Source organism: Phyllostomus discolor, chromosome 3 (genome assembly GCF_004126475.2).
Source record: "Phyllostomus discolor isolate MPI-MPIP mPhyDis1 chromosome 3, mPhyDis1.pri.v3, whole genome shotgun sequence".
Lineage (NCBI taxonomy): Eukaryota > Metazoa > Chordata > Mammalia > Chiroptera > Phyllostomidae > Phyllostomus > Phyllostomus discolor.
This window is the reverse complement of record NC_040905.2, coordinates 99735269-99747567: the sequence shown is the minus strand read 5'-3', so window position 1 is coordinate 99747567 and position 12299 is coordinate 99735269. Positions and strand designations below refer to the sequence as shown.

Here is a 12299-nt window from a genome sequence, read left to right as displayed (position 1 = left end):
CATGACAATAACTGAAATACACATATATATGCAGTGAGAAGAGGCTTCAATGTGAATAAAACAAAGTGATTACACATAAAGACTCACCCCAATTAGTGAGTTTTTGGCATTTCCAATTGTAGTCAGGGCACTGAGGTCAAATATAACTACAAATTTTGCATTATCTACATTGAATACATGATTCTTAAAAGCCTCATGTTTTATTTCAGAACAGGCATCAGGAAGTTGTAGACTATGTAGCAGGCTGTTTAGGGCACAAGTCATTTCTCCCAAAATTAATTTATAGGCAGTCTCCAAAACAGGAATATTTTTTAGGCTCAGCACTGCTTGATAAACAGCGTGGGCTGCAGCAACAACCTTAAACAGAGAATGAGGAAAGTAGTAAGTCAATAGGAAACACATCTTCTATAATTATATGAAAAATAAATTTGTATCTACATATGGTGATGACGCAGATCAATTTAAGATTGATAAAATCACTGTATAGGACATTTAAGATTGATAAAAATCACTATATAGAACATTAAAGATCTTAATTTTAAAAAATCCAACCTTTTGGGAACCTACACATATCAGTAAGTTTTTTAAAATCTACAAACCACTATTATAAAGAAAGGAAACTCTAAATTAAAACCTGACCATATGAAATTTCTTAAAAGGACATTAAAAAAAAAAGCCAGCATCAAAACATATATTCAAACAACAGTTTATTGATTTCCCTACATCTACTTAGAAAATCTCTAGTGGTTTAGACATGGAGTCAGTTGAAAAACTAATAATAAAGTTTTGTTTATAACATATATATTAGTTCTGAACAAATTTAATAAAGACAAATAATGAAAATCTGAAAAGAATATTTGGCATTCATTCACCAAGGTATATAATATGGTAATCTACAAATATCAAGTTAAAGCAATAATTATAATTACTACATTCTAAATTGAGTATTTATCATTTCATTTATGTAGTCTACTAAACAATGTAAGTCAAACTTCAATGACCTAAGTTACCAAGAGTATTTATGAACGTATCTGTCACTTACCTCTTTTTCTTTATGGTAACGCAAAAACAGTAGTTTAGATGATGGTATAAACAGTTTTTCTACAAATGATGATGGCAATTTTGTATTTATCTGTTCAACAATCTAAGAGAATAAAATAAAAAGAAATGAGCTATCAAGTCACAAAATGACATCAAAGAACCTAAAATGCATATTCTTAAGTGAAAGGAGCCAATCTGAAAAGGCTTCATATTATGATTTCAACTATGATGTTCTGGAAAACACAAAACTATGGAGACAGTAAAAATATTGGTGGCTGCCAGAGGCTCAAGGGGAAGGAAGAGACGAGCAGGTGGAGCACATGAGATTTTTAAAGCAGTGAAAACTATTCTGTATGATACTGTAATGGTAAATATATGGCACTATACATTTGTCGAAACCCATATACTGTACAAAGAATGAACCCTGAAGTAAACTATGAATTTTAACTAATAATAATGTGTTAGTTCGGCTCATCAATTGTAATGACTACCATACTAAACCAAGATGTTAATAAACAGGGAAAACTATTTGGAGAAGAGGATATATGAGAACACTGTACTTTCCGCTCAATTTTTCTGTAAATCAAAACTCCTCTGAAAGAAGTCCATTAATTTGAAAAAAAGAAGCTGTATGTTTACATAATGTACTTTAAATTTAAACTTAAACACAGGTATTTGTTTTACACTGGCAAAGGGAAGTGTAACTTCGGTAGAAATGTTCAGTAGAATATCATCTAAAATTTGCTTTAAAATAATCCCAGTGGGGATGGAGGAACAGCAAGGAGGGCGTGGGTGGGCCAGAGGCCTAGATGAGTCAAATGTATCAAGTAAGCAGGGATTCCTTATACTGTTCTATTTTTTAAATATGCATAAAAGTGTCTAAATAAAAGGCTGAAGAGGAATATTTATGGTTAAAGATAAAAACTATAACAGAAGTTTCATGTGGGAAACCAAACGTAACAGGATCTTTCAAAATACCTTCTCTTATACGGTATTTGTCAGCAGTATTAGGTGGTCTCATGTAAAGGATAGTGTTTCATCAAAAAACAAAACAAAACAAAAAATCCCTAGTACATCTACACTGAGATAAGCCTCCAAACACTAAAAGTAAATAGATACTAGTTTGCAGAAGCAAACTAGATTATATAAATAAGATTAATGTGCTCAAAAAAGTCCCAAAACAACCAAGGCCTTAATTTCATCCATAATCAAAGCAAATTTAAGCACCTAAATAAACCAACATATTAAAAAGCAACAACAAAAAAAATTCACATACCAATGTGAGTAAATTCAAGACTGAGATGATATAATCTGTACCACAAGTCTGGCAATTCTCCAGTTGATCTAATCCATATGTAATGACCATGTCACAATGTATAGTCATGCTAGGATCCAAGCTGCCGAGCAAAACACCAACACACTCATTAGCAGCTGTCAACACAGCCTCAGAAAAAAACACTTGATTTGCAGCCGTCACACATCTCATTACTCTGTACAGAACCTGCAAATGGGGAAAACAAGCAGCTTTTTAAAAAAATTCACATGCTTCCACAGAGCAAAAAATTTTCTATTTAACGCAGTTTCAACTGAAATTAACTGCCTGTTTTGTCAGTAGTCTCTTAATATACTAGTTCTCAGAGGGTGAGTAATAAGGGTATCTTTAGTACACTACACAAAAATGATCTTGCTTAAAAAATTCTGAAGTACAACTGTTTCAGGAAATGGAATTTGCAGTCCTCTATTTCCATTGTACCCACTTCCTATGCTCCCAGCATCACTAAAGGTCTGAAGCTCATAATCTTTACAATTATGAAATATGCCAGAACTTAGAACTGTAATAGTATTAACAGCATGGAAATAACCTGCCAAAAGGATAGCTCTCTATAATCTAGCACTTGGGCTTTGGACAATCAGTCTTTTAGAAAACTAACAGTATTCTCTTTCATAGCAAATGATACCTATATGAGGATTATAAAAATCATGTAATTCCCAACCAAAACCTCCACTAAATTATAATAATCAGTATTAATGTACTAAATTTCTAATAAAGATAACTTGGGGAGAAAAATTAACAAAAAGATATCTCTAAAATATTTCTGTAATAGTCAACAACCACTACACACAGATTTTTTAAACCTATATATAGGTTCAAAAGGCCTAAAAGAACTTCATGAAAGAATACATTTAATATATAACTATCCTGGAAAACTATTATGTTCCTTTCATTTTATATCTGAGTTAACTGGTCTTTATTTCAACATTGACATAGTCATCAAATAACCACCTTTGAGGTGGTAAAAAAAGAAGGATCTTAAACCATTTTGATCAGATTAAAACTATCAACGTGCTAGTTTTAATGATCTTCAAGATCAGACATTTCTGCTCAAATACACAATTAATGTACCATTTTATCTAGCAACATGCTTAACAAAAGCAAATACTCACAAAAGCTAAAGTTTTTGTCCTCACAGTAAAATTTTAATCATTTAGACTAAGTTTGTTGACTGTATCACACATTTCTCCATTCTTCTTCAAGCAGAGTATAATGATGGAGGTTCATTTCAGATGTCTATTATGCTGAACCACTCACCAAACTGTAATACAGTACATTTGATGCTGGGGGCAACAGAAGAGTGGCTACCTTTGTTTTTCTAATCCTCCCCTGAGGACATATTTATTTTAGAGACAGGAAGGAAGAGAAAGAAACACTGATTGGCTGCCTCCTATATACACCCTGACCAGGGATCAAATCCACAGCCTAGGTATGGGCCCTGACCAGAATCAATCCCACAACCTTCTGGTGCATAGGACAGCGATTCAGCCAACTGAGTTGCCCAGCCAGAAGAAGTGTGGCAATCTTATCATTGGTCTCAGATTACTATACACTCTAAGTCCTTATAGCTTTATATCCTTTGATGTCAGGCTATCAAGTTATTTTGTCCTGTCATGCTCACATAAAAGTACTTTTTGAGGCTTTCTCTATACTGTTATTCTTAATATGCTGAAAAACTAAAATAAGACTCAAATTCAAAAGCAAAATAATTAAAAAGCAAAAGATTTTTAATATATGTTTAAAAAAGAATAAATGGGATCTTTAAAGGATCTCCTAATACAAAAGTTCATGGACATTTAAAAATTCACAGTGGCCTTTTTTTCATGGGGGGAAAAAGGGAAGTAGGAGTAGGGTGGGATATAGAAATTCCCAAATTTTTCAGCTATTCAAGAAAGTGGCCAGATACATACATGCTAGACAAATGAAAGGTTAATAGCGGTTACCAGATAAACAGAAGCATTCACAACACAAAATAATTTTATTTTTGAATAATACTCAGAACTCCTAAATACACTTACATCTGTCACATACGCTTCAGTAATTGGAGGACCCCGAATTGGGCTGAAGCGCTCCCCAATGCTCCTCACTACAGTACTGAATACCCTGAGAAGAGCTGCCAGCTTTGGTAAAGACACTGAAGGAGGAGGTACATCTTCATCCACTGACTCTCCAGAGGCCACATGGCTGAGGTCCTAGAAGTGAATTTACAGCATTCTTATTTATGTAAAACACTTCAATTAACTTTATAATTGATTTTTACAAACAAAAAGGTATTTTGGCCTATGAGAAAAGGAAACATGAATCTAAGGTAAAAGTAGATTTTATTTTCCAATTAAATAAGTCAATATTAATCTGAGTAGATTAAGGAAGTAACCTCTTGTACCAACTCAGATAGGTATTGTGAAAAATTGATTCTGGTACAAACACTCTAGTTTTATATAGGTATAAATGGAGCCAGTCACTTTTGTCATTCCTGAATTGTTTGCTAAAATCTCATTCCAGGTATTAGAGCTACCTGACTCAATAATAAGCACTCCACACCAACATTATATACACAAAGAATGTGTATGTGGGGAGGGAGGATCAGTGGGAGAAAATGATAAGATCTGACTCACGGTTTTATAATCTAGTTGCAGAAAAAAAGGAAAAGATTAGCAAAAAATGGGATACTAGAATTAATATGTTACTACCTATGCTTAAACAACCAAATAACAGAAGAAAGTTAGATCTTATGGATACCAAGAAGAAGACAGTCTCTATAATCTACAATGGCTAGCTTCAGAAGGGCAGATCAACTTTAAAGGTGGGCTAGGGAACAACAACATTCTAATTGTGGAAGTGAAGAAACACATGGAAGCAAAATATTTCCTCACTTTTCTCTGAAAGGGAGCAAGTAGACTGGTATGGTTAAAAGTAGTGCATTCTTATTGACTAGAAGTATCCATGGTTACAAAGAAAAGATGAAGCTAAATCTTAATGGGAGCCTTGAACACCAAACAAGAATCGTGGTAGATCTGAGTAGGGAAGAAACCCATAAAAATTCAGACAAAAAAAAATGGCATATTTAAGCCATGACAATAGGACCAGGAAAGCCAAGGACCAGTACCAGAAACTTCATCAGGATCCTTAAAGCTACCATATGTACTTGTATAGCTGTAAAAGTTGGCAGAAACCAAGTCTTGTCCTCCAAAGTATGTTCCAAGATCTCCATACATGTAAGAGTAAAGTCTTTAGGGGCTTTTATACAGTAACAATTCATCTCACTTTTTAAGATTCTTTTTTTTAATCCTCACTCAAGGATATTTATTTATTAATGAGAGAGAAAGAATATTAGTTGCCTTCCATATATGCTCCTACCAGGGAATCGAATTTCGGGGTACCAGATGACACTCCACCCAACTGAGCCACCACACCAGGGCTTAAGACTCTTTCAGTAACAAAAATAAGAATAAACTACAGAAATGTCTTCAGAAAACTACCAGCTACCAAGACCATTCTAAGCTTTCCAAAATTAGACCTATAATTTTTCTTTGAATCTTTCTGGTAATTCTGCTGGTAACTCAAAACTAACATCTAAAAAAATTAAATAAAAGGTTGGCAATGGTCTTACAATTTCTGCTCAAATGTCAGGTGATCTAAATTATTTAAAAACAAATCTAGCACACTTTAAGGTTTATTTATTTATTTTTAGTAACTTGCTTTTCTCTATACTCACCTCAGCATATGCCTCCATGTCCTCTAGAAACTGACCAAGGAGAGTAGTAGAAAATGCAAGATCAGCTACCCAAAATGGTTCCAGGCTCTGTAACCATCCTAGGAATCATAAAAGAAATTTCGAAACAGTATAAAAAATAAAACATCCAAATAAAAATATATTTAAGAAACTTGTTTTAAAAGACATCTGGTTTTCAAGTTGCCAACTCTTAAAACACACCTGTATCATAAAACTAGGACTATTAACTATTAAGCATCCTGACCATGATTATCCAGTGTCTTAAATGTTGCAAAAATGAATGTTCTCCAGAAATTAAAATGTGTATCTCACATCCTTATTCTTCAACAGATTCAATAACCATATTGTCACTAAACACATGGCTTAGATTAAAATGCCACAGACTATCAACCACCAGGCTGGTTATCTACCCTAGGGCCACACTTAGCCACCAAAGACATGTAACTCATTACCCCGGTGGAAAGAAATGACACAGTACCAGTCTCACCTGCACATCATATTTTCAGAAGTTTATTGCCCAAAATATGCTAAGAGAAACTACAGCACTTGGAAAAGGCTAAAATATCCAAGTTATTTTATCATTTATGAAAATGTTCTAAATTAAACCATTTGCTTGCAGTTTAAAAAAAAAAAAAAACAAAAAAAAAACACAAGCCACAAATATCTAGGATCTTCCATTTTAAACTTCAGGATACGACCACTATAGTATCTCCTCCTGCCAGCACATGCCACAAATGACTTAGTTAAGCCCTTTCAATTTCTCACTGGAACATTATAATCTGTACTTGGAAGTACACAATTTTCTTTTGAAAAGATAAATTTAGCTAAAAAGTAATGTTCATTTATAATAATCAAACTATTTCTGTTAAACAATATTTTTCTTGCACTTTCAAAGAAATACTAACAGCTGGTCTTTGAGAGACCAATGATCCTTCCCACAATATTTATATATAACTAGTATATGCTGAACCACTTACCAGACACCTGCTGTGTGAGTGAAGGTTTCTGAGTATGATCTATATGCCATCCAACTAATATATCAACCGTATCCTGGATGGAAACAGAGAAGGGCACTAAGCATTTTAAGGTCTTAACTGCTATTCCACCTATGGGTGATTTCAGAGTAAGAGGCCCTAGAAAGGTGATCTATGTTCTACCTACGTGACATCATACAAAGTGAAAAAGGGGAAGGGCAAGCAAGAGAATAATGAAATTTAATTCATGATACTGACAAAATGATATATTTTTCTTTAAATATCTTAAGGCATTAGTGTCTGAAAACACAGATAGTATCTTCTATAAAAACATTATTGATGCACCATTCAATTATGGACCCTCAAACATCACTGATTATATTCAAAATAACAAAAGCTTTGTTTTCTGAGTTCCAAGGTCCTCATATGTGCAATCAAATCTCTTAATCTATCATTTGAAAAGAGGGGATTGGGGGACTCACCCTAAAGTTAGTGCTGAAAATATGAGGGTAGCATCGAGCTACCAAAAGAATGCACTTAACACATTTGCAAAGTAATTCTGGTGTATCCACATTTTCAAGAATAGACTGCAGGCTGGTCATTACAAGCTATAAAATAAAATTACAAACCATGAACATTCAACAAAAAAGGAAGAAAACAAGCAAATGAGATTCATTATTCAATAGTGACTACATCCAAATTTATGATACCAAAGAAAATCCTATAGTTTTAGCACAAAAAAGAAGTTGAAAACATTTTATTCCACTATTAGGCTGAAAACAAATACTATTTTCTCTTATCTGATGTCTGTTAAAATTATTTCTACGTAATGTCTATTTACATTATCCCTAAGCACACTCTTTAATAACATCGATGTGATTAAATTTCAAGTACGAAATCTAATGTGCTTAGAAACTTTTAAACTACAATTACTTTCTAATTCAAAATATAGAGCAAATTTTGTACAATTTATGCTTTAAACTATTAGTATGTGCTTCAAACTGAAATAACTTAGGGAAGATTTATGGCCCCAATTCATGAATGACCCACAGGCCCACATCACCACTATATACATTTTTAAAATAAATAATAGCATAACATTAGTATTCTGTAGCTGTTAAAAACCACTTCCCCCCCAAAAAAGAAAGCCCCTCTTTACAAAAGAATGTTATAAACATAGAATACTAGAATTAGAAAACCAACATTTCACAACAGCCAAAGTTATAAATATACACAGGCTATGAATGGATGCTAAGATCACTGAATGCAACATTACTAAAAAAACAGAATGCTCAGATCTTATGGCATCATGCCAGATTATTCACTAATTACAAAGAGAGAAAAATCAGCCTTCATAATGGAAAGATCTGGTGGTCATCACCTCAACCAGGCAATCAAATTCTTCATCTCACAGAGTAAAACCTGAAGTCTAAACAAAATCTAATCAGGAAGAAACAATCTGAAAAACCCACAAGGTAGAGCATTACACAAAATATGGGGAACGAAAAGGGACAGAGAACTGTTCTAACTGAGAGAGATTAAAGAGACACACCACCAAACACAAGGCATGAATCTTGATGAAATCCTGGGTCAGGTAACTGCAGAAATCTAAATATAGATTGTATTATGTAATAAAATTAATTTTCTTAAGTATGATTATAATATTGTCGTTATACAGGAGAACAGCCTTATTCTTAGGCAATGCATGTCAAAGCATTACAGCATAAACTGTCAGTCACAATGTGTATAATTTATTTTCTAATGATTCAACAAAAAAGTGTACGTGTAAAAATAAAACAACTGTAGCAAAATGTTAATAAGTGACAAATCTAGGTAAAGGATATATGGTGTTTACTGTACTGATCTGTTTTCCTGTGGATTTGAAAAGTTTCAAAGTAAATATTTGGAGAGAAGTATTAATATACAAAACTATATTTTGTATTAATGTCTGGAATATTAATACAACAACTATAGAGGATAAGCCCACTTTGTAGTTATGCTGTTCAGTTACAGCTAATTTTCTGAATCTTTTCCAAAAAAATTTTTTCATAACCTCTATAATCAAAGAAAAATGAATCTTTTAAAAAGGCAGAATAGAATTAAGTAGCGCTGATATTTATTCACATTTAAATCACTTGGAATAAGAATTTTTGACACATTATCAAACCTAAAAAAGCCTAGTATGAGCTGTGTTCAGTTTTTGCCTCCCTCAAAAAATGTGAAGCCTCTCCTAATCCAGTTCCCCTCATGGAGTTCCTATTTTCAAACCAACAAATGATTCTAGTACTAAGCAAATTCAAAGGAAAGCTTCTAGAAAGCAACTGGGGGAGAGGGGAGACGACACCTAACATTTTAAGTCTACATTTAATGTGTGTCTTTTACTCAAATTCAGAAAGAGGAATTTTATGTACATCATATTTACTATCAGTAGACAGCTTTATGCTAAGTCTCCTTTCTTCAAGGACATGTGTTAAGAACAATTTTCTTTCCAAGCATATCATCAACAGCCCCCCACCCCCATTCTTACCTGCATAACAGATGAAAAGGCTTTCTTTTCTCCTACAGTCTCTAGTGCTTTGTAGGTGGCACATAAGTAGAGGAGTTTAACTTCATCTTTTGCAGATGAGCTAAATTTGCTGAAAATCCATTTGAAGATCTTCTCGGCCTCATAGCTCAGAGAAGCACAAAGAAGGCCAAGACAGCAAGCTCCTTCCTGTCTCAACTCCTGAAGCAATTTGCTACTGTGTTTATTTTAATGAAAATAAAACAAAACACAAAAGTGTAAGCTTTCAAAGATGACAAGAATGACATCTGACAAAAGAAATGTCTTAAATGATTTTTTAAAAAATGTCTATTCAACCTGCCTAAAAGGTGAGATTTTATTCATTTTAAGTATTTTCTATTCTCTCTATCCTGCAGTGCCCCAAAGTAACTCTGTTAGACACTGGGCTTTCTTTTACAGAAATAATTACCTTACAAACAGTAAGGGAAGCCCAAGAAATACTAAAATTCATGCTTTAAACTCCACCTCAAGCTGCATCAAATGATTCAGAGAAGAGCAGCAACAAATAATTAGATAAAACACACTATAAATATATACTGTATAATTTCAATATACAGGGGCTATAAAAATACGAAATTGTAATGGTTAAATATAATAAACTTCAAGGAATAACAACACTCATTTAAGTATAATATATAACTACGTAAAATAAAACCATCAAAAAGCAGTAAGGTTTATGACCTGCTGAGATGGGTTTTTGGGTGCTTTCCAACACTCCAATTTTTCAGGAATCTACATACAAATAAATGACTGCATACCTCTGGAGAATGCCAGCAGTCCCCTAGATTATGTGGTCTCAATCTACTGTTGCCCAAAAAAGGACTGTATCATCTCAATCCACTGTTGTCCTTTCACCTCTACTCTCTAAGCAATTTCAAAATTCTCTGCCTTACAAATGTTTACTGCATTCATTCATTCATTCATGCCTGCATTAAGAGTTTATGTCACCTTACACGTCAATGCTCAATTATTCAGTTATGTTGACAAATTTTTTAAAAATGGTATTCCCTTTTAATGATTCTATTTGTATTCAATGGTTATAAACATATAAATACTTTAACACAGATGAAGATAACAAGAGAACCCAGTGAAACATTAAATAGATGTTCGTAAATGAAACCAATGGGTTTACCTTATTTTTAATAATTTCTAAGAATATCAGTTTTTTAAATTTAACCATTATTAGTTACTTACCTTTCATTAAGTACATCATGTACAGCAGTCAAGATATTATCCAATTGTTTAACTAGTACCTTTAAAAAAACACATTTATAAAAATTTCAAATTCATAAACTTTTAATAATAACATTCTGTACTTTTTTCTTGTGTCCCCTTCGAAATTATAATTGGACAACATCGTACTTTCCTTATTCCAGCCCCAATTAACATATATCAAGAGTGTCATAAGTTTTCTTTCAGACTATGAAAAAAATTTATCCATACAAATCACTGAGCCATGATCATCAATAAAAAAAAAAAATAAACTCAAGAAACTTGTTTAATTTACTCTGAAATGCATTTTCAAAAAAATAGATTCATGGATGAAGAGATGACTATGTGATGAAGCAATATGGTAAAATGTTAATGACAGAATTTAGATGATGGGCATGTTATGTTCACTGTAAAATCCTTTCAGTTTTCTGTATATTTGTAATTTTTCATAACATTTGGGGGAAGGGCAAGAAGCTTGTTTCGAATCAAATATTATGTAACTCGCCACACCATTTCTCATTCATTAATTTTCTCCTACTCTGTATCAAGTTAATTTCACATTAGGAAAATTACTTGGGGGTAGAGACAAATTTGTAACTGCTCCAGCACTTTGTCCTTAAAGTTCTTCCATTTACTTGTCCTGGACACTAGACCAAACTTACCCCTGAACAAAGTATGTACGTACCCCCCAATTTCACATATGAAAAACAACAGGTATTCTGTCCTGGATCATAGAAAAAATTCTGAGGACAACACAACACATGTGTTAAAGGCACTTTATTGCAGAAGGCAACCAATGGAGGTTCAATAATGGTAGATAAATTACACATCGGGGCATAAATTTCTAATTCATCATAACACAGGCCAAATTCACCTGGAATAAGGAATCCCTGTTGTTTTTGCTTAGATGTAAACGTTTTCCCTTCTTAAACCACTCTGGACAGCATTACCTAGTTTATTATGGAAACACAAAAATTATCAATATTCCCCAACACACTACACTCACCAGTTTATTTTCTGGTTGCTGAATAAATTCCTTCAACTGCTTTACAGTAGCCAGTCTTCGGTCTCTGTCGTCTTCCCGGGTGATCCTCCGAAGAAGATTCGACAGTCGAGACTCATCAGAGTAAGACATCAATCGCTCTGTGAATATAAACATATAAACATTTTGTTATCCACTGAGTATAAATAAGCATAGGAACCTTATATCCCAAATATTTTAAAGTACATTAAAAATCAGTCTACTGGACAATAAAAGCTCAACAAATGCAGGTCCCATTACACTTTTGTTCAACACTACAAACCAAGCCCAAGCAGACTACTGGGCATAGTATAGACCCTCAGAAAAAGTAAGCCCAAGTAAATACCTCATTCCACAGGGTCAGCTGAGACGGTAAAAATGCTTAGAAATTATTTTCTTCAGGTTACAGGTAAAGTGTCATC

The 12299-nt window shown here is 33.4% G+C and overlaps 1 protein-coding gene across 2 annotated transcripts in view; it reads right to left on the bottom strand.

Moving 5' to 3' along the window:
* Positions 1–12299, bottom strand: part of SMG1 (SMG1 nonsense mediated mRNA decay associated PI3K related kinase) — a 100492-nt gene that overhangs the window by 56915 nt on the left and 31278 nt on the right. Inside the window, exons 4-13 of one of the 2 annotated variants that reach the window (XM_028529281.2) lie at positions 11863–11999; positions 10839–10897; positions 9609–9822; positions 7564–7689; positions 7085–7157; positions 6090–6187; positions 4393–4566; positions 2318–2542; positions 1043–1144; positions 88–357 (exon numbers count right to left, since the gene is read on the bottom strand). In XM_028529281.2, coding sequence (XP_028385082.1) covers positions 88–357; positions 1043–1144; positions 2318–2542; positions 4393–4566; positions 6090–6187; positions 7085–7157; positions 7564–7689; positions 9609–9822; positions 10839–10897; positions 11863–11999 — 1478 coding nt within the window. Of the gene's footprint in view, positions 1–87; positions 358–1042; positions 1145–2317; positions 2543–4392; positions 4567–6089; positions 6188–7084; positions 7158–7563; positions 7690–9608; positions 9823–10838; positions 10898–11862; positions 12000–12299 lie in introns of those variants that run through there. The other variant, XM_036020884.1, reaches the window with a different exon arrangement.